General features: G+C 38.1%; 1 protein-coding gene across 3 annotated transcripts; it reads right to left on the reverse strand.

Moving 5' to 3' along the window:
* Window positions 1–169: 169 nt before the first annotated feature.
* On the reverse strand, window positions 170–21810 carry nfascb (neurofascin homolog (chicken) b). 3 transcript variants are annotated; one of them, XM_084427194.1, is made up of 28 exons: window positions 21708–21810; window positions 19596–19663; window positions 18793–18902; window positions 18549–18654; window positions 18128–18318; window positions 17924–18046; window positions 16841–17011; window positions 16457–16568; window positions 16162–16346; window positions 15068–15199; window positions 14844–14987; window positions 14624–14735; window positions 14253–14416; window positions 13888–14035; window positions 13672–13796; window positions 13491–13592; window positions 13192–13404; window positions 12179–12255; window positions 11841–12066; window positions 11633–11748; window positions 11347–11557; window positions 11142–11264; window positions 2556–2729; window positions 2333–2464; window positions 2176–2242; window positions 1812–1823; window positions 1149–1184; window positions 701–1063 (listed from the first exon to the last, which is right to left on the reverse strand). In XM_084427194.1, exons 3-28 carry the CDS (start codon window positions 18896–18898, stop codon window positions 832–834), a joined length of 3540 nt encoding a protein of 1179 aa, XP_084283320.1. In that variant the 5' UTR covers window positions 18899–18902; window positions 19596–19663; window positions 21708–21810; the 3' UTR covers window positions 701–831. The 3 variants fall into 3 exon arrangements, with proteins under 3 accessions (XP_084283322.1, XP_084283320.1, XP_084283321.1); XM_084427196.1 differs by lacking the exons at window positions 1812–1823; window positions 21708–21810 and adding an exon at window positions 19754–19960 and having other exon boundaries at window positions 170–1063; window positions 2170–2242; XM_084427195.1 differs by lacking the exon at window positions 1812–1823.
* Between the last annotated feature and the right edge of the window lie 448 nt (window positions 21811–22258).

The raw sequence follows: 22258 nt of genomic DNA on the forward strand, positions 1-22258 counted from the left end.
GCAAGATTATAGATTTTGGTTTGTCATATATCATATGACTTGATCAGAAGTAGGTAGACTACTTTTAATGGTAAGTTTATTGTGTAGCCTACCCTCCCCTCCCTTCCTTTTGAGCTTGATAGTCCTGTAAACTGCTGTTGTGAAATTTGTAATTATGACAAACTCATTAATTCACATAATGCATTTTAATAACTTAAGCACTACAACACTTATGATAGTACTCTTACCAGGCTCCAAAAAATATACAATAAACATCACGTAGGGGCCTACATCATACTCCAATAAGCAGCTGAGGGTTAGATTGTATTTTGTGTGAGAACAAATGGTTTGCAGTCCATTAATGTGACCTACAGTACAGCAAACAGATAAATACAGAGAAAAAGGTGCTATGGAAAATAAAACATAAGAAGAATTAGTGGCAACTATCAGTGATATCAAACACTGGTTAAATAACAAAGCATTATGGAAGTTCTTGATGCTCAACATCTCTTCAGCAGACGTCTATGCTAAGTAAATAGGTGTGAATTGATCCTGAATGTTATTTTATAAACTGAACATGAGTTTGTTTAACGAAGCAAGCTTCCATCAGCCATTTCTTTTCTGTCTTCTTATCAACATGATAAACACATCAAGACATCTTACTTGGCTTCCTCTCACATGATTTGTGGATTTGAAAAACAAACCTGATTGGCACTTTTTCTGTAAATCCCCAGAAACACGGTTTTACTTTTAAAACACATCTATATACATCATTATTTCCAGCCTGTCTAACAGATTAAATGAGTCTTAGTCCGTCTGTGTAAAAGGTGGTTTAATCAGACACCATGGGCTCTAAGCAAAAGAGTAGATGGCCACAGGAGACGTGGGCTCAGAGCTGTCATGGTACGGGCTCCTGTCGATGTTCCTCTTACTGACACCAGTGTACTCTCCGATGAAGGAGCCATCCTCATTAAACTCGATCTCTTCCCCCTCACCATACTCCATGAGGCTGTCGTCACTGTTCGTTCTCCTGTCAATGTGCTCGATCACACCTTGACTGCGTCCCTGTCGACTTTCCTCCTCACTAAAGGGGAAGAGATTCATTTGAGAGTTTTAAAAGTAAGGAGACGTCCATTGTTCCAAACAACAAAGGTTGAAGAGATGCTTACCGTCTGCTATAGGGCATGGTGGACGCTCGTGTTATCCTGCAGTAGATATAGAAGTTAAAAAGTCACAATTCATATAATGGAAATAAAGACATGACATATAAAACACAAATACTATTGTTAAACACTACTGTTCAAAAGTTTGGGATCAGATAAGATTTGTTCATGTTTTTGAAAGAAGTCTCTTATGCTCACTAAGGCTACATTTATTTGATCAAAAATATATTAAAAACTAAAAACAGTAATATTGTAATATATATATATATTACAAATAAAATAAACTATTTGAATATATTTTAAAATGTCATTTATTCCTGTGATGGCAAAGCTGAATTTTCAGCAGTCTTTGATGCCACATGATCCTTCAGAAATCATTCTAATATTCAGATTTGTTTTAAGGATTCTTTGATAAATAGAAATTTCAATAGAACAGAATTTATTTTCAAAACATAAATCTAACTTTATAAATGTTTTTACTGATACTTTTGATCAATTTAAAGCATCCTTGCTGAATAAAAGTATCAATTTACCACATTTTGAATGGTAGTGTGAAAACAGTTTTTAAAAAATAGCTTAATAGTTAGACTAGAATGTGTAGTTTAATTGTAAAACAAATATGACAATTTAAAAAAGGTCAGCACTTGTTCTGTATGACATGTATCATACCTCTCAAGAGACCTTCAGCGGTCCAACCGCAAAAGACATAAAAAAAAATAAAAGAGGGATGAAGACAGTGAGAAATGTTTGATGGATGAAGTGATGAATTATAAACTGAGGAACAATTATTGTGGTATACAGTACATATTCCAAATCAACCTTTGCTAATATGATTATGTTATGATGTAATTTATTGGATTTAATCATTTTTCTCCCTTTAGGTGTATCTAACATGCTGTTTTCATGTCTGTGCATTACTGAAAATAAACTGTGCCGCCTGTAGTAAATAAACTTAAGACAACTTTTAACACTTTTATGAATCAAATAGAAAGTCCTGGGATTTTACATAGAGCTTCTCATCAAACACAGTCACCTGTAATCAAACGTTCCATTCTCTCTATCATCCATTGGCTCCAGTGCAAAGTCCTTCATGTCCCGCACTTACAAACAAACAAAAGAACATGTTTTGCCACATATATAATGCTTAATAATAAATATATGTAACTTGTCTCATGTAATTTCTATTGTACCTGGGTACTTTCCTCCTCGGCTTCTCTTGATGAAGAAGACTATGAGCATGATGAGAACGAGAAGAGCAACCGCACACATTAAGCCAATGAACCAACCCTGCGTCACAATGTCCACTTGCTCCCGGGTATATTCTGTTCATGCACACAGGCAATCATGCAGACATGTTAGGAATCTTTGTATGTTTACAGAACAATGATCTTTTTTATGTAGATGAAAAATTACCCTCAGTAGTAAATTTGGGTGATTCCTCTGTGAACGCCTCCCCGGCTCCAACTTCAGTTTGTGCTGCCAGTGAGAACTTGTATCGAGTGTATCGGTCCAAACGGTGCAGAGAGAAGTAGGTGATGTTAGGAGGAATGTATTCCACTTGGATTCTGTCCCCCAGAGTGATGTTCACTACAGAAACAATATTACAGTCTTATAGGGCTAAATAAATGATTTGTGTCTTTTTGTTACTTTATAGTGATAAACAAACATCAAAACATTAATAATAAAAAAAAAACAATAAAATAAAATGTTACAGAAATTTTTATTTTATTTTAAGGAATGGTAAAATTTTTGGGGAAAGACATTCGGGAACATGAAGGGTTTGAGTGCAAAATGTGGGACATACAGTTGTGGTCACCCCTGGTAAATATGATAAAAAACGGCTGTATAAAATAAATCTGCATTGTTTATCCTTTTGATCTTTCATTAAAAAATTGCAAAAATCAAACCTTTCATTGAAGTAAAATAATTGAAAGTTGGGGGGAAAATCACATTATGAAACAAATGTTTTTCTCCAAAATTATTATTCTAGAATTTTGAGTAACATATCTCTGAAGTATATTTCCATTAATATTTACCTTTTTTTTTTGCACACCAGGGTGACTAGGAACATGAAATTGTCTAGCTATGACTTCTTGTTTCACAGGAGTTTAAATATGAGGAAACACAAAGGCCAAATTCCCTTAATCATCCATCACAATGAGTAAAACCAAAGAATATAGTCCTGATGTGCAGCAAAAGATTGTTGAGCGTCACAAAATAGAAAGTGGCTGTAAGAAAATAGCTAAAGAATTGAAAATCCCCATTTTGACCATCAGGCCAATAATTAAGAAGTTATAATCAACTAAAGATGTTACGAATCTGCCAGGAAGAGGACGTGTGTCTATATTGTCTTAATGCAGTTTGAGGAAGAGAGTTTGAGTGGCCAAAGACTCTACAAGGATTACAGATGGAGAATTGCTGAGATTACTTCTTGGGGTCAGAAAGCCTAAAAAATATATCAAACAACCCCTACATCACCACATGTTGTTTGGGAGGGTTTCAAGAAAAATCTTCCTCTCTCGTCCAAAAATAAACTCCAGCATATTCAGTTGTCAGACACGACTGGATCTTCAAAAGTGACCGGATTCTATGGTCAGATGAAACAAAAAAAGGGCTTTTTGGCAGCAAACCCACCAGATGTGTTTGGTGCAAACAGGGATAATAAGTGCCCCATGCCTACGGTTAAATATACTGCTGGATCTTATATGTTGTGAGCCTATTTTTTTGCTGGAGGTCCTGGACATCTTGTTCAGATACATGGTATTATGGATTCTAGCAAATACCAACAGATAAAAAATCAACACCTGACTGCCTCTGCTAGAAATCTTATAATGGGCCGTGGTTGGATCTTCCATCAGGACAACGGTCCAAACAAACATCAAAATCAACACAAAAATGGGTAACTGAGCACAAAATGAAGCTTCTGCCATGACCGTCCCAGTCCCCTAAACTGAACCCAATAGAAAATGAGCGGGGTGAACTGAAGAGAAGAAGCACCAACATGAACTTGTGAATCTGAAGGATCAGGAGAGATTCTGTATGGAGGAATTGTCTCTGATCTCTTGTCAGGTGTTCTCCAAACTCATCAGGCATTATAGAAGAAAACTCAGAGCTGTTATCTTGGTAAAAGGAGGTTGCAAAAAGTATTTAATAACAGGGAGCCAATTATTATGGCCAGCGTGTTTAGGAGAAAAGCATTTATTTAATAATTTCCCCACTTTGTGACGGGTGCGTAGCTCACTTCACAATTTAACTCTACCATGATTGAAATTGTCTATTTTGAAGTTTAATTTAATAGGGTTTATTTTATTTTTAAATTCCCTTAGGATAAGAAATAACCACAGGACAAGTTATCAAGTTTATTAAAGAGTAAACGGTTTATTAAAGTTTGAATATATAGAAGGGTGCACACTACTTATATTCTCTTTTGCTGTTAAACTCTACCTGAGTCCTAGATTCTTCTGGTCCATGGAGTGAACGGCCGCATTCCATGTGTCAGGAAACAAAGGGAGAGGCGGGGCATTAGCCTCCAAACTTGTACTGTTCCGGAGGAAATTGGACTGTACCATCGTAATCCAAATCGGAGGGAATCTTTTATTTAGTTTCATTCAGTTTCATTTTGTTCTGTTTGTTTGGAGTAGTTTTTGTATTGTGCTTCAATTATTTGATTGCATTATGTTAGGTACGATACAGTGTATATTTTGTTGTAATTATTATTGTTAATTGGGGAACGCTTTCTTTTGATATTTACCTCTTATTTTTGTTTGGTAGAGGCTAAAGAGTATATCTAGTGGTGAATCTCAGAGGGGAGATCTATCCAGCCACAGTAACATCATGATCTGCTGATCTTTAGTGTTTGTTTATTATTTTGTTAACTGGGGAGATTTATTTATTTTCTAGGTTTGTTATATTTTTTTGTTAGATTCAGTTAATTTCCATCTTAAGTCTTTGATTTTTATATGGACTTTATTTTTGGAAATTACTTTAATTATATCTGCCCCTGTATATAATTAATTTTTTGGAGAAATAAATCCAATCTATTCACTGCCTGTCCTGCCTGTTCTTGGCCACACCCTTACAAATGGTGGCAGCGGTGGGATGTGCCAGTAAAGGACAGTGCTGAGTAGTGGCAATATGGCTCCAAAGAAACTGTCACAGTTCAAGCAACGAGATGAAGCAGTGTCGGTGGAGGAGTTGGTGGATGAGCCAGCTGCAGTTGGAGTTCTTCAGAGGGCTGATGATCCTGGGCAGCTGACTGTGCAGGACCTGGCGGAGATGTTTCGTAAGAATATGGAATTTCAGCAACGACAAGAGGCCCAAATGGAGCGGGAGGCAGCTCGGCAGGAGCAACGCTGGAAAATGATGCAGCATCAATTTAACCTTCTCAGGGAGGAAGTGGATATTCGCACTACCCCTGACCCTGGAGGCTTGTTAGTTCCTGATCCTCCTTCCGAGATGCCGGAGAATGGGTCCAATGCCTCAGTGGCCCTTGCTCCAGATCCTGTTCGAGGTATGATTGAGCCCAAGTTGCAGAAATTGGAAGATTCAGATGACATTGAACATTTTCTCACCACTTTTGAACGCATTGCTCTGGCCTGTAAGTGGGGAAAAAGTGAGTGGGCCCTTCGGTTAGTTCCCTTATTGACTGGTAAGGCTAGGAGTGCCTATGTGCACATGGATATTGAGGAGACGTTGGAGTATGACAAAGTAAAGTCTGCCATATTAAGCAAGTATGCCATTAATCCTGAAACTTACCGTCAAAGATTCCGCTCATTAGGGATCGAGCCTGATGAAACGCCAAAAGAACTTTATGTACGACTTCGAGAACTTTATGAAAAATGGGTGCAACCAAAGGGAAAGACTGTAGAAGCTGTGGGGGAAGTGATTATTTTAGAGCAGTATTTGAGAATGCTTTCACCAGAATTGCAGGTATGGGTAAGGGAACACAACCCTGGTACAGCTGTTCAGGCTGCTTCCTTGGCTGATGTTTTTGTAGCTGCTCGCTCTCGTTCCCAAGTTTGGTATTCTGCTCAAAGGGGGAATAGGGAAAATAGGAGTTCGTCAACATTTGGTCGAGGTGAAGGTAAATTTAATTCCTCTAGTAAGAAGCCTAAGGTTATAGATAGTCAGTTCTCTAGGCCTCTACCTCAGTCTAGTCAGGTGCCCATTTGTTACTATTGTGGACAGGAAGGGCATAAAAAGCCAATGTGTCCTAAGCTATCTGTTAAGATTTCCCAAATATGTTCTGTACCAACAGAAAAGTTGACTCTACCTCAAAGCCTGACTGTTCCTGTAGAAGTGAATGGGAAAAAGGTGAATGCATTAATAGACACTGGTAGTATGCAGACGCTAGTGGAAAGTCAGTTGGTGCCAAAATATTACGAAGAGAATGAAGGTAGTGTTGTCATTAGATGCGTTCATGGTGAGGAGCAGATTTACCCTACAGTAAAAGTGCAGGTAGTGGTACAAGAGCAACCCTATTTGTTGAAAGTAGGGGTAGTAGAAACATTGCCGTATCCTGTGATTTTAGGGCAAGATTTTCCTCTGCTGTTGAACCTTTTGCCTTTTAACTTTGTTTGTAGTATGGTGATGACCCGAGCTCAGGTTAGGCAGTCTATGGATGAGTCTGAACCCTTTAAGAGTCTTCCATTCTTTGATGCTGAGTTGGAAGCTGGTCCAGTTAAAGTAAGGAAATCTAGAAGGCAGAGAAGGCAAGAGAAGTACAGATATGTGGAAACTGATGCTCAGGTACAGGGTGGAAAGCTGGATGAATTGATTGGGTTTAAGATTCCCAGTAATATGGCTGAGCTGCAACAAACTGATCCTGTTTTGTCTTCACTGTATCAACTAGCTCAGACAGGTAAGAGAGAAGGTGTGAAGTCTGTAGAGGGTAGAGTAGTAGAGAGGTTTGTTCTTCAAGAGAACGTGCTGTATCGACAACAGGGAGATGGTTTACAGATGGTGGTACCTAAGGCAGTTCAAAATATAGTCCTGGCTTTGGGTCACTCCATTCCCTGGGCAGGTCATCTGGGTAGGCAGAAAACGCTGGCTCGAATTAAGAAACATTTTTATTGGCCTGGCCTTAGAGCTGATGTTGTAAAATTCTGTAAAACCTGTCCTGAGTGTCAGTTGACCTCTAATAGACTCCCCTCTAAAGCTCCTCTTCATCCTCTTCCAGTTATAGGAGTCCCATTTGAACGACTTGCTATGGATATAGTTGGTCCAGTTGAAAAAAGTAGAGCAGGGCATAGGTTTATGCTAGTGGTGAGTGATTATGCTATCAAGTATCCAGAGGTGTTTCCTTTGAGGACTATTGGAGCTAAGCAAGTAGCTACCTGTTTGATTCAATTGTTTTCTCGGGTAGGATTTCCTAGAGAGATACTGACTGATTGTGGGACCAATTTCACCTCAAACCTCTTAAAGCAAGTCTACCATTTATTGAGCATAAAGGGCTTGAAATCTACGCCGTTCCATCCTCAAACGGATGGATTAGTAGAGAGGTTTAATCAAACCCTCAAAAGTATGCTCCGTAAATTCATCAATGAGACCGGTGCAGATTGGAATCAATGGTTGCCTTATTTGCTCTTTGCATATCGTGAAGTACCCCAGGCCTCAACCGGTTTTTCACCCTTCGAATTGTTATATGGCCACGATGTGAGAGGACCACTGTCTCTGTTAAAGGAGACCTGGGCCGGTGAGAAGGGAGAGGGGGAAGGAATAGATGTTGCATCCTTTGTCGTGGCAATGCATGAAAAATTGCAAGGAATGACAAATTTAGCTCAAGAGCATATGGCAGAGGCTCAGCAGAAACAAAAATCCTGGTATGATAAGTCTGCAAGAACTCGTTCATTTGTTCCAGGTCAACAAGTGCTTGTGATGTTGCCCACAGTGTCCAGTAAGTTGTTAGCCAAGTGGCAAGGGCCTTTTAAAATACTCAAGCAACTAGGCCCTACAACTTATGAGATCTCAACCCCAGGACAAGCCCGTTCAAAGAGAATTCTGCATGTAAACCTTTTGAAAGAATGGTCCCCTCGGAAGGAATGTCTGCTGATTCGGTCTGTGAAGGATGAGGAAGAGGTGGAAGAGCAGTATTTTCCTGTTCAGAATTCTGCAGTGCTCAATTTAGATCATCTCTCTGAGTCCCAGCAACAGCAACTTCAGTCTCTGTGTCATCCTGAATTGTTCCAGGAGAAGCCAGGTCGAACAAAGCTGGTAGAGCATGACATCATCTTGAAAGAAGATGCAGTTCCAAAGAGACTGAGTTATCGTGTACCTGAAAGATTACTTCCAGCTCTTAAAAAGGAATTGGACTTGATGAGTTCTTTGGGGGTGATTGAACCTTCCAAAAGTGAATGGTGCAGTCCTGTGGTCTTAGTACCTAAAAAGGATGGAACTACAAGATTTTGTATTGACTTTCGATATTTGAATTCAGTTTCGAAATTTGACTCGTACCCAATGCCTCGTATTGAGGAATTAATTGAACGCCTGGGTAATGCAAAATATCTGAGCACTGTTGATCTATGTAAAGGTTACTGGCAAGTGCCTTTGAGTTCCAGATCCAGGGAATTGACTGCTTTCCGGACTCCTTGGGGTCTGCATCATTTCAAGACTATGCCTTTTGGCCTGCATGGGGCTCCGCCCACTTTCCAGAGACTAAATGGATCAGGTATTGCATGGCTTGTCTGATTTTACCTCAGCCTACCTTGATGACATTGTGATTTTTAGTGAAACGTGGGAAGAGCATCTGAAGCATTTGCAGATGGTTTTAAGACGCATTCAAGAAGCGGGACTGACAATCAACCCTGGTAAATGTGCCCTGGCAAAGAAAGAGACTGAATACCTTGGGTATGTCCTGGGGAATGGGGTCATCCGGCCACAAGTGGGGAAGGTGCAAGCTATTAAGTCCTGTACCCTACCTAAGACCAAGAAACAGGTGAGGTCTTTTCTCGGATTGGTTGGGTGGTATCGTCGATTTGTGCCCAATTTTTCTTCTAGAGCTGCTGCCCTAACAGATCTGATTAAGAAGAATGGCCCAAACCAGATTCAGTGGACGGAGCAGGCCCAGAGAGCTTTCCAGGACATTCAAGGAGCTCTACAGGAAAGCCCAATGTTGCACAGTCCCAGGTTTGATCAACCATTTGTTTTACAAACCGATGCGTCAGGAGTTGGACTAGGAGCAGTGCTACTTCAGGGAGAAGTGGGAAACTATCACCCTGTGGCTTATATTAGCCGTAAACTGTTTCCTAGGGAAGTGCGCTATTCCACTATTGAGAAGGAATGCTTAGCAGTGAAATGGGCCTTGGACTCTTTAAGATATTATCTCTTGGGCAGGCATTTCACTTTAGAGACTGACCATCGAGCACTCCAATGGTTGAACAACATGAAGGACACTAATGCCAGGATAACCCGCTGGTATTTGTCTCTGCAACCCTATCAATTTACAGTTCTCCACCGGCCAGGAAGAGAGAACCTTACTGCTGACTTCCTTTCCCGCCATGTGAGCGAGGAACCGGAGGTGGGGGAGAGTGTGACGGTTGCGTAGCTCACTTCACAATTTAACTCTACCATGATTGAAATTGTCTATTTTGAAGTCTATTTTGAAGTTTAATTTAATAGGGTTTATTTTATTTTTAAATTCCCTTAGGATAAGAAATAACCACAGGACAAGTTATCAAGTTTATTAAAGAGTAAACGGTTTATTAAAGTTTGAATATATAGAAGGGTGCACACTACTTATATTCTCTTTTGCTGTTAAACTCTACCTGAGTCCTAGATTCTTCTGGTCCATGGAGTGAACGGCCGCATTCCATGTGTCAGGAAACAAAGGGAGAGGCGGGCATTAGCCTCCAAACTTGTACTGTTCCGGAGGAAATTGGACTGTACCATCGTAATCCAAATCGGAGGGAATCTTTTATTTAGTTTCATTCAGTTTCATTTTGTTCTGTTTGTTTGGAGTAGTTTTTGTATTGTGCTTCAATTATTTGATTGCATTATGTTAGGTACGATACAGTGTATATTTTGTTGTAATTATTATTGTTAATTGGGGAACGCTTTCTTTTGATATTTACCTCTTATTTTTGTTTGGTAGAGGCTAAAGAGTATATCTAGTGGTGAATCTCAGAGGGGAGATCTATCCAGCCACAGTAACATCATGATCTGCTGATCTTTAGTGTTTGTTTATTATTTTGTTAACTGGGGAGATTTATTTATTTTCTAGGTTTGTTATATTTTTTTGTTAGATTCAGTTAATTTCCATCTTAAGTCTTTGATTTTTATATGGACTTTATTTTTGGAAATTACTTTAATTATATCTGCCCCTGTATATAATTAATTTTTTGGAGAAATAAATCCAATCTATTCACTGCCTGTCCTGCCTGTTCTTGGCCACACCCTTACACACTTTCAATTCTTTTACTTCAGTGAAAGGTTCGATTTTTGCGCATTTTTTGAATGAAAGATCAAAAGGATAAACAATGCAGCCATCTTTGATCATATTTACCAGGGGTGCCATTAATTCTGACCAGAACTGTAATTATACTATGTTTTTGATCATTAAAATCAATTAATAATTAAAGATTGTTACTACATTGAAATGAATATTAATTATGACATAGCACGATAAAAGTTTATATAATGTACAGTTTAAAAGTTTTTCAATCAGTCAGTAAGATTTTTTTTAAAGAAATTAATATATTAATATTCACCAAGGATGCATTTAATTGGTTTTCATGTTAAAAAAATATTAAGCAGCTCAACTTCAACATCGATAATAATAAGAAATGTTTCAGCATGTTTGAATGATTTCTGAAGGATCATTTGACACTGAACACTGGAGTAACCATCACAGGAATGCAGCCTTGGTGAGCATAAGATGCTTCCTTTAAAAAACATTTTTAAAAATTGCACCCACCCCAAACTTGGGTGCCCTGAAAAAATAAGGTTTGCCTCTAATGCTTTCAAAAATGTCATGGGACACCAAAGTGATGTAAGTGCACTTACACGTCTGATATTTGAGAATGTACCCAGTCAGAATGCCATTGGGCTCTGCAGGTTCCTCCCAGTCCAGGTAAATGGTGTCATAGTGCCGGTGCATGATCCTGAACGACCTGGGAATGGTGGGCACTAGAGTGGAAGCGAGACGCATGTATGAAGTCTTGTATGTGTTTGATTTGCCATAATGTTAACTGTGTGAAGAGTTTCATACCTCCTTCAGGTGTCTGAAACTCAATGGTGTGGCTGGGCGGACCCTCAAAGCGGTTATTGGCCACTACAATATAGATCCTGTAGTTACTATACGGGACAAGACCAGATAGGGTCCCAGACAGACGCGGTCCATTGGCTTTAAAACTCTTGGTCTTAATCCTCCTGCTCACAGTGTGCCAGGACAGTCGACTGCTCTCTCTCCAGTAATAAACCTGAGAAACCAAACACAGCTCCATCAGCGGCCCATTTCATTTACTGTATGGACCTGTGCAATGAAGAAGCCATACTTTGTACTCCTTTATTTCACCCATGATGTCGGCTCGTGCCACTGGTTCCCAATGGACTGTCAGTGTTGTGCTTTCAATATCTGACACCCTCAGATCAGATGGAGCGGCAACAGGACCTGTTAGAGAAACCCAATATGAGTAAAACAATGACCAAAATCTCTTTATGCATGTTAAACCACACCATTACTTGTGGTACATGTGAACTTACGGTCCTCCCCAGAGTAACCAATCACAACAGGGGATTCTGGGCCATAGCCGAAGAAGTTGATGGCCTGAACTTTAATTTCATAGGGCGTGAAGGTGTCAGTGTCATAGATGATGCAGCTACACCACCAGTATGTTGTGTAGTTCTTCCACTCCTCCCTCGAATCCCTCCGTCTCCACCAAACCATGTAGCCCAGTTTCGGCCCATTCCATTCTCTGTACTCCAGTGGCTTCAGACACAACAAAAACATCACAGTTAATATAAATCACGTGCATGTGATTACATCACAGTTAACAACTTTGATTAAAATGATCGACATCCATCAGTCATCAGTGCATCACCTCCCAGCTGATTTCCATGTTATTTCTGAACACTCCACTTCCCAGTCCTTGGATGTTTCTTGGGATGGCATCAGGCACTAAAGACACAAAACGAGTGTGAAGTTATCTTTTGCAGCTCAAAAATTATTTTCTCAAAAAGGCGATTTTTATCTCAAGGTCTTTTTCTATTTTTATTAATCTAATTATTAAAATAATTATATATAACTATGTTGTCAGTGCCCTACAAACTGGTTCTATGCCTTTATTTTGTTAATCAAACTTATTAGCAGGCCAAAGCACACAGCAATGAAAGGGTTCAACTCTAAACCATCAAAAGTGTAACTGACACGTGCACACACACACACACACACACAGAGAGAGAGAGAGAAAAAGTGAGATGAGATGAAATGCTCAGACTGTTTACCAGGTAGTTGAGCCAGAAGATTCAACAACATTTTAAACAAGAAATAAAATAAAATCTAATTTGTGACAGAAAGTTGTTTTTGATCATGTCTAAATACATATCCAAATGCAATACCTGATAAAAGGATTATGTCTGAACAATTTTGTTATCAGTCTGAACATTATGATTTCAGCAATAAGAGTTTTCTCAACCCTGTTTAAAAATAGGTTTTAAATGCTGCCATCTAGTGGTTATACTGTGTATGACTTTTTTTATGATTTGTTTTTATTCAAACAGATAGCACTTATCTGCCTATTTTTAACTTATACATACTTCTTGAATTGAAAAATATTTGTATTATTTTATAAAGAAATAAATGGTTTATAATGAATTGTTTAGAAGATATGAGAATCTTCCTGTTTCCCTTTTTTGACATTACTTTAATCCCTTGCCATGGCAACACTGTTCGAGATATCCAATATCTGTTCACAATTTAGCATCTTCAGTGTCTTGGCATCATGCTGAAAACGTTTGGTGTGAATCAAATAAAATGCATAATATGTTATACTATTATATTAATAATATAATATAATATAATATAATATAATATAATAGAAAAAGGAGGACATACCAGCTCCTCCAGTCTGGTAGTATGCAGATGGCCAGCTGGGTTTACTGGGTCCTATGCCATTTACAGCAATGACCCGGAATCGGTACTCTACGAATGGAGTTAGCTGTAAAACGACAGAGTTCAAGTTGCCTGGGTAACTAGTCAGGTTCTTCCAGCCGCTCGGCAGCAGCCAATAGTCTGCAAGGAGATCTTCAGTATATTGAACCTGGTACTCTGAAAGAAAATTCATTCAAAATCATGTCATTGTAAGGCTAGATTGTTCTGAATTTTTGCTTGCATCTATGTGTGTGTGGATGTACCTTTAATAGGATTGTGGTTGCTCAGTCCTGGAATCCAGGTGAGTCTAACGCTCCTCTCTGATGGGTCTGATATCTCTAAATCAGTGGGCGGGTCTGGCCGGTCTAAAAGCAAAAGTATACATGAATAATATGCTCATGTTTATACTGGTCGCATGTATAGAGAGAGTATATGTGCTGGTACCTGTCACAGTGAGTTTGGCCGAGGCAGTGACCTCCTCCAGTTCACTTTTAACCCTGCAGGTGTAGATGCCTTCATCTCTTCTGTACACATCAGCAATGCTCAGAGAATCCTCATCCTTTGTCATCCTACAGAACACAAAGCAGTCAGATACATCAAACCAATAGAATAATTAATAACACTTCCTACATGCTTGTGGTCAGATTCAATTGTGTTTACCTTCTTCCTAAGATCAAGAACTTCTTGTCCTTAAGCCAAGTAACGGTAACGTCTAGAGTCGGGTCTAATTTAATCTTACAATCAAAGCGAGCCAGACTCCCTCTTGTGACCATAGTATTGCGTGGGGCACGAACAATTTTAATGGGCTCTATAAAATTAAAATAAATGTAATCTTTTAACAAGCAGATCATCTTGATATATATATACACATGACATATAAAATACATACAAGTAAAAAGCAGAATCAAACATCTATAAATCATCTGCTTATTGGATTAAAACATACATTTAATGAACATCAGTGCATTTAAAATATAAGTATTTTTATCAGAAATTTCAATGCAGCACCTGTTCCAGAGACTGACCTTTGACCTCTAGTTGGACCTCCTTCTCATCTCGTCCAATGACATTGCTTGCAACACACACATATATTCCCTGATCTTGTAGCTTTGTGTCACTGATTTCCAAAGTACCATTTGGAAGAATCCTGTGACGATTTCCCTCTAAGGTGCCTAGTCCTCCTTTTGACCTATAGCATATACACATTAATTGGATACTTTTTATGTGCACTTCAATTTTGAAATCATTTATGCAGTTACTCCTCATTTTGTTCATTCACACCATCACAATAGACATGTGTTTTGTTTTTATCCTTGTATTTGTGATAATTCAAAGGTAAAAACAGACAAGTTTTAGGAAATAATGAAGATAAATGATAGTGAGACAATTTATTTACCACCGCAGGTCAGGTTTAGGAGAGCCAAAATACGGGCAGTCTAAATGAGTATTATTGCCTTCTGTTGTTTTAACCAGTTCATCTCTGTGACCAAGCAGACGAGGCTTCATATCTGCAGACAAGAGTGCACAGTTGCAAGCTAAAAGCTAATGGTGCATAGAAATGTGAAATGGTGAAATGGTGCATAGAAGTGTTTTTCAATCCAACCTCTAGCTCTTACCCATTACGGCCAAGAAAGCGTTTGCCATGATATAGCCATACTGGTTTGAAGCATTGCACTGGAACACAGCAGCGCTGTCTGGAACCACGGCGTTGAAAATCAAAGTGTCTTCTGAAACCTGCCTGCCTGGACTCTTAGGAGCATCTGAAGACCAGACAGAAAGAGTGAACATTAAAATGCTTTGCAGTGCACCTGTTTGCTTAATGAAGCTGCTGTTTTCTCACCACTGATTGGCTCTCCATTGACCAGCCACTGTATCTGGGGTCGAGGAATACCATCAGCTCTACACACTATACTACCGCTGTCATCACGAGACAGAACCAGACTCTCAGGCTTCTCCACCCAGAACGGAACCGCTGCAAAAGAGTTGAGAATGTGCATCTCGATTTTGTCATTCTTAATGGAATACTGAAAATAAAATGTAGTCATTATTTATTCATCTTCATATTGTTTCAAACCTGTATGCTGGTTTTTTTCCAAAGTTTTATTCTAAAGAAATGAATACCTTTATTTAGTAAGGATTCACCAAACTGATCAAAAGTGATAATAATATTATTCAAAAAAAAAAAAAAAAGTATGTTACAGTTGTTGCTGATTTCTATTTCAAATAAATGCTGTTCTTTTGAACTTTCTATTCTTCGATGAATCCTGATAAAAAATGTATCATGGTTTCCTCAAAAATATTAAGCAGCACAACCGTTTTCAACATTGATAACAATGTTTCTTAAGCATCAAACAAGCCTTTCTGAAGGATTCTGAACAGTTATTTTAAATGTAATAATATTTCACTATGTTACTGTTTATGATCAAATAAATGCAGCCTTGCTGAGCATAAGAGACTTCTTTCAAAAACATTAACATATCTTACCGACTCCAAACGTTTAAGTGGTACTGTGAATATAGCATGAGGTGAAACATAATTTATGTTTGATGATGTTTTAAATGTCCAATAAGATGTGATGCATGGAAAAGGTGTCATATTTGATGGGGTCAGCAGTGATTTTACTAAGTAAATTTTCAGTGAATAATGACTTAAATTTTGGTCTGTACCTCACACATCAATAACAAATCTCTTCAGAAAATTTTAAAATATATAGCACAAGTTGTTTGGACTATTATTGTGGTGTTTTAATACTGTATTTTTGTTAAATGACAGATGTGGTCACTATGAACTGTCAATGCGTGAACATTCTTCAATGGCAGCATATGGATTTGAAACATCATAAAACAGATTAGATAATGACAGAATTGACATTTTTGGGTGAACCCACATAGTGACAGACATGAACAATAGAAATCAAGTAATGAAGTATTCTACATTTGACCCAGACAGTGATGACGTGGTCCAGGCTGCCCATCCTGTTTGAAGCGGTGCAGATGTATTCTCCTCCATCATCCATGGCGATCTTCTTTATTCGAAGCGTCTTATTGAAATTCTCCAACTTCTTTCCCGTCATAGACATCTCCTCCCAATCTTTAGTCCATTTTATGGAGGGAGTCGGACTGCAACATTAAGAGAGAATCAGAAATGCACAGATTGACAATCCAAAAATCAACTGCATTCAATTGCTCTCAGAAAACAGAGATATCATCAAAACACTTTAAAAACTCACACTCCAGCAGCAAAACACTCCAAAATAAGCTCTTCCCCTAGCATCGCAATTCTTGTGCTGGCAGTTCCTTTGGGCTTCAGAAACTTGGGTGGCGTGTGGGCTGCCATGCGAGCTACACAAACATTTGACAGAAATCTTCACACTTTACAAATCTGGCCAGAGCATTGTTGACTAGTTAGTGGATCAGTAAAGTCCTGTTGCATGTTTACACTAAAGAGAAACATAAGAAAGAGTCCTAACTCACCATGTGTTAGACTGTTAGATGGTTTTAATCATGGTTCTTCCTCAACTGAACACACAGAAAAAGGCACAGGTAGAAATATTAAAACAAATTTGCTCAAAGTTTAATTCGGAAGCAGAATAAAAATAGTTCCTCACACAGACCTGTGAGCACCTGCAGGATGAGGGGCGGTTTCTGCTGGATGGTGTTCGTGAAGGGGAAGCGGGCGACACAGACATAGTTCGTAAGAGCGTCTTCTGCTACGATACTGGAGAAGTACAGATCTCCGTTCTCTGCCTTTGATACTCGACGATCCTGTCGGATTGGGGTCATAGCTATGGAATAAAGATGAACTTGGATACCAAATACTGGTTGTATTTAAAGGCTTATTTAAGGCTAGACAAACATTAATAATATAATTACAATGAAGACTGGTGATACAAACACACTACCGTTCAAAATATTGGGGGCGTTCTTGTGCTGACAAAAGCTGCATTTATTTGATCAAAAATACAGTAATAACATTTTTTTATAAAAAAAAATAAAAAAATCATTACAATTTAAAATAACTTTTTCTATTTGAATCTATTTTAAAATGTAATTTATTCCTGAGATGAAAGCTGAATTTTCAGCATCATTACTCCAGTCTTCAGTGTCAAATGATCCTTCAGAAATCATTCTAATATGCTGATTTGATGCTCAATAAATGTTTCTTATTATTTTCAATGTTGATCAATTTATGATCATTTCTTTCAGGAACCTTTTATGAATAGAAAGTTTAAAAGAACAGTATTTATTTGTGACAGGAATCTGTTGCAACATTATAAATGTCTTTACTGTAACTTTTGATCAATTTAATTGGTCCTTACTGAAAAAAGTATTAATTTTCTTTTTCAACTTTTGCAACTTTTGAAATGCACATCCTAGTATGATTTTGATGCTACTGAAGTAACTCTAGATCATTTACCCCCAGTTTCACAGACAAGGCTTAAGCCTGTCCCAGACTAAAATGCATGTTTGAGCCGTTTTAACTGAAAGTAACTTGGACTGACAGATCTTAAACTGTACATCAGTGCCATTGTTTTGTCTCAAGATGCACACCAGTAATTTTATTTTCTAAGGCACGGTTATAAAAGCTACTTAAATACACTAATTAATCTAAGGCCAAATTCTGGCTTAATCGAAGCCCTGTCTGTGAAACCGGGCCTATATCTTTCAAATCAAAAACATCTGAGGCAGATACTTACTGCTGTTCAGCCAGTAGGTGTCAGGATTTGGAGGGCCTACTGGGGGATTGCAGGGAAGGATGAGAGGAAGTCCAACCACCACTGATACTGGCTCCAGATACTCCTTCAACCACGTACGGGCCTCTAAACAAAGCATTCACGTTTAAAAATCTATAGACTAATTGTTTTATATATAAAAAAATGGCATGGTATTTAAAGGCTTACTGGAGACACGCAGATGGATGTGACTGGACAGAGCAGAGCCAAACTCATTAGTCGCTGTGCACTGATAGACTCCCTCATAATCATTAGGGCGACCCCAGAAGAAAATTTCTAATGTGCCAGAACGCCTCCTCATGCTGACCTGAGGATCCCGTGCCACATTAAGGTAAACCCCATCACGTGTCCATGTGAAGCTATGTACAGTACATGTTATCTGTCAATCACACATCCTCTAACACAGCTGTCCAAAATCATTTGAATTTGCATTAAAACTGCATACATTTTACATTGGAATCACTCAGTCAATATTTTAGCACCTTTTACACAAACAAACAAATGCTAATCATTATAAGGTAAGTAATCAAGTCAGTCTAATGAATGACATGTATTATGAAGTGTGGACACATTGAAGTTTGGTACTTACACTGGAGGTGGATTCCCGGTTGCCTCACACTCCACTATAATGGGGTCAACTGGATCTACTATGTGGTCTTGAACACTCTCTTTAATGATCATTGGAGGTTGTCTGACTGTAGGGATATACATATAAAAAATATTATGTTTTAACAAATTAAAAGGACAATGTAGTAGTAAATAATGCCTTGTATCCTTTAGTCACAAGGACCAAAGTTTAAAAAAAAAAATGAGGTAAAATTGCAGTTCCTCACCCTCGGGAGGAATTTCCATTGCTAAAATCCATGTTTGCTGTAGGATGGTAAATATGGCAGGAATCCTCCAACACTTCAGAGATCTCATCTCTGCTGTGTACAGCATCCGCCTTGTGATAATACAACAGGGAAAAACAAGAGCAACAAAATACTTGAAACATGTTGTTTGAAGTTATTTCATAACTAATGCTTTTGTATAATTTTGTATGTGTTGTGCAGTGGTTAATGCTAAACCATGAAAGCGCTAGTAGTCGCTGACTGCTGCAGCATTTATAACGAAATGAAGCAGGCAAACCAAACTATTTCATATGCAAATGACCACTGGTATTATTTTAAGTCTCCGCCCCCTTCCGCTTTCCGCAACTGTGATTCGTTGGCATTCACGCACCTGCATATCCTGTGCGTAATTCTACTGCGTCAAAGTTCGTTACATCAAGGGGACAACAAACACATTTATTGTCTTATTTTTATCACTGACGCAGTGATTGTTTTCATTAGGCTATATCGAATTTTATGTTAGTATAGTAGGCTATTATATATTTAATATATTATAGCTATAAATAGCTTAGACAAAAAGACCCAAAACAAGAAAATGTTCTACTTCTTTGCGTGAATAATTCAGTACAATATCTATGCAAAAAATACATAGGGTCTGCCTGTAAAATAGAATTGTTTACTGACTGCATTCTACTTTAGGCTTTAAGTTAAGTTGTAAAGCTACATATTTTGTAATCCAAGCTACAGTTAATTTGTAAAGGTCACATAATCTTTATCTAGCAACAAAATTATTCAAAGTAACCTACCAACTGAAGTGGAGTATCCAGAATTCACAAAATCTTCTTTTTCTGTTTCAGCAGGTCATTTCACAATCCTAAAATAAAAACAAGGTTTAACAATTACATGCTATTACACAAATGTTCACATTTGTCAAGTAGTAGTAGATACATCTGGAGATTGTTACCTTTTATATCATGTGTCCGCACTATGGTAATGTTAATCTGTCATCATTGCCCATATTCCAAACATGTAATTCCAATCTTAAATGTTTTGTTATTGTTGTTGCAATCAAAAAGGTCCAAAACGATGTCAAACCAAGCAGATGTTTTCTGAAATGTATACCTCTCCAACTAACATCCCTCTTCATTGTCTTCATCCATTTGCCCACTCTACCCATGAACCATGAATGACGTCCAACCCCCCCCCCCCCCCCTCTCTCTCTCTCTCTCTCTCTCTCTCTCTCTCTCTCTCTCTCTCTCTCTCTCTCTCCCTCCCTCCCTCCCTCTCCCCCCCTCTCTCCCTCCCTCCCTCTCCCCCCCCCCCCCCCTCTCTCTCTCTCTCTCAGTATAGCTGCAAACATATGTGCTCGTTACAGTGGCAAAGGCTTTATTGTAGTAATAGTGATATATACATATAAAATATACAAGTCTTTATTTTATTAACCGTTCTTATAATTGTTATCTTGTCATATTTACATTAGCAAAAGCCCATAGTCCATCTGAAAGATATTTTGCATTCTTTTTGATTATGACATCAATGTGTGGGCCTCATTGTTTGGTCCTGAAAAACTAAGCTAACTCAATGAATGAAATGTTTGTTTCTGAGTGAAAATTAAAATGCGGTCACGCGACTCGTGACTGCACCTAAAAGAGATTTAAATCTACTTGTGAAAAACTGCTTTTCTGATTCTCTTTTATGTTTTTACTTTAACTGTATAAAGCTTTGTTAACGTGAGTAGCATGGTCAAATACAGAAACAGAATGTGAATGAACTCGCAAAATCCCAGAAGGCAAATCTTGACTCAGAAGAGATGATGTAGGTGGAAACAGCATCTCAGCCACTAAGATATACATTCCCATCCCACATCAGCTCAGGCATCCAGGGACGCCTGATACGCCAGTACGGTCTTACTGTACACTCCACAGATGAGCTAATACGATATTGAGGGTCACGGAAGAACAAAAAAGTTCTTGAGTCAGCTCAGTAAGTGAACAGAGACTCAAGTATGATCTAATTGTGGTCATGTTCCCCAGTGCTTCAGTATCCTGAGCGGTGCAAATGACATCAGCAGCGCTGCAGTGCCAAGCACCAAACTGTACAGCACACAACCTGAGCCTGAATGAACCGCTTCCTCCATGGACGGGACAATGAAACCTCTGTCCCAATGGACGCAGTAAGCTGGCTCTATTCATACAGAATATCTCTGAGGGTTTTTATCAGTTCAGCCTTAAAGTGGCACTACAGCTTGTTTGGAAGAACAGATGCTGCTGGTTAACTTGCTTTGAGATACTGAATCTTAAACATAATTGTATAACTGCAAAAATAAAAACAGAATTTGTTTTCAAATGTAAAAGAATGCCAATTTTTAATTAATGAAAGAGCCAGTTGTTTTAGTATACATGCTAATTGCTATAAAAAAATAAAATAGGGTAATTAATTTAACAGTTTGGCTTGTTTTTTACCATGCACAATTCTTGATGTTTATGTTCATAACTACCAACAGTCTCTTCAATAAGACTTTTAAAGTTCAGTTTATATCTGTCTGCGTTGTTGACACTGTCTAGGATGACAAGAGTAATTCAGATGAAGCAGCTGACTCACAACTGCCAGCTCAAGTGATGACATTATAATGAAACATACATTGTTTATCTGACAGTGACATTACAACCAGTCACGGTGGAATGCAATCCCAAATAGCAAAGCCAGATTATATAGATACAAATATTGTAAATATTTTTTTATGATATATATATATATATATATATATATTTAATAATAAAATAAAATAAACTTAATGTGTATTTTAGTTTAGTTTGGTAAGAGAGTATGCTAATATCATACAAAACATATAATACAAATATTCTATTTTCAAAAATGTTTAATGTCTATTTCTAAATAATAGAATTGTCTTTTCTTACCTGAATTGATATTTCAGTGTTCAGTACAAATGGAGGATCCTTTACACTCTATTTTTAATTTACAAAAGCATAATCATTATGCTCTTTGTCCATGTTTCGTCTCCTAAGCCATGACAGTAAAAACCTTATTATGATAGAAAAGGAGTCCACTAGTTTGTTCAAAGCAGAGGCTGAAGTAAAATAACTTCTCTGAGGGAAGATTTTACACAACTGTCCAAAATAACAAACAGCGCTCTTGACTGATGTCCCAGTCACCACTGGTCACATGACTGATGACTATGTGGCTTCTTCAGGTCATTTAAGCATTAAAAACATCACTAAAAGCAGGATGATTAGTGACTTTACCATCTAAATGGCCACACTCAAATAAGCTGTCTCTATGTTTGGTAATGGCTGTTGTTTCTATTCCCTTCATAATGGGACTAGTGGAGAATATCCAAAGTAGTAAATCCATATTTAAAATGTCCCATTATTTCTATAGTCTTAACTTTATGGGTAAAGCATTAACAGCACCTGAATGATTAATTATACTTTACATTATTTATGTGCTG

This window comes from Rutilus rutilus (genome assembly GCF_951802725.1).
Source record: "Rutilus rutilus genome assembly, chromosome: 13".
NCBI classification, from domain to species: Eukaryota; Metazoa; Chordata; class Actinopteri; order Cypriniformes; family Leuciscidae; genus Rutilus; species Rutilus rutilus.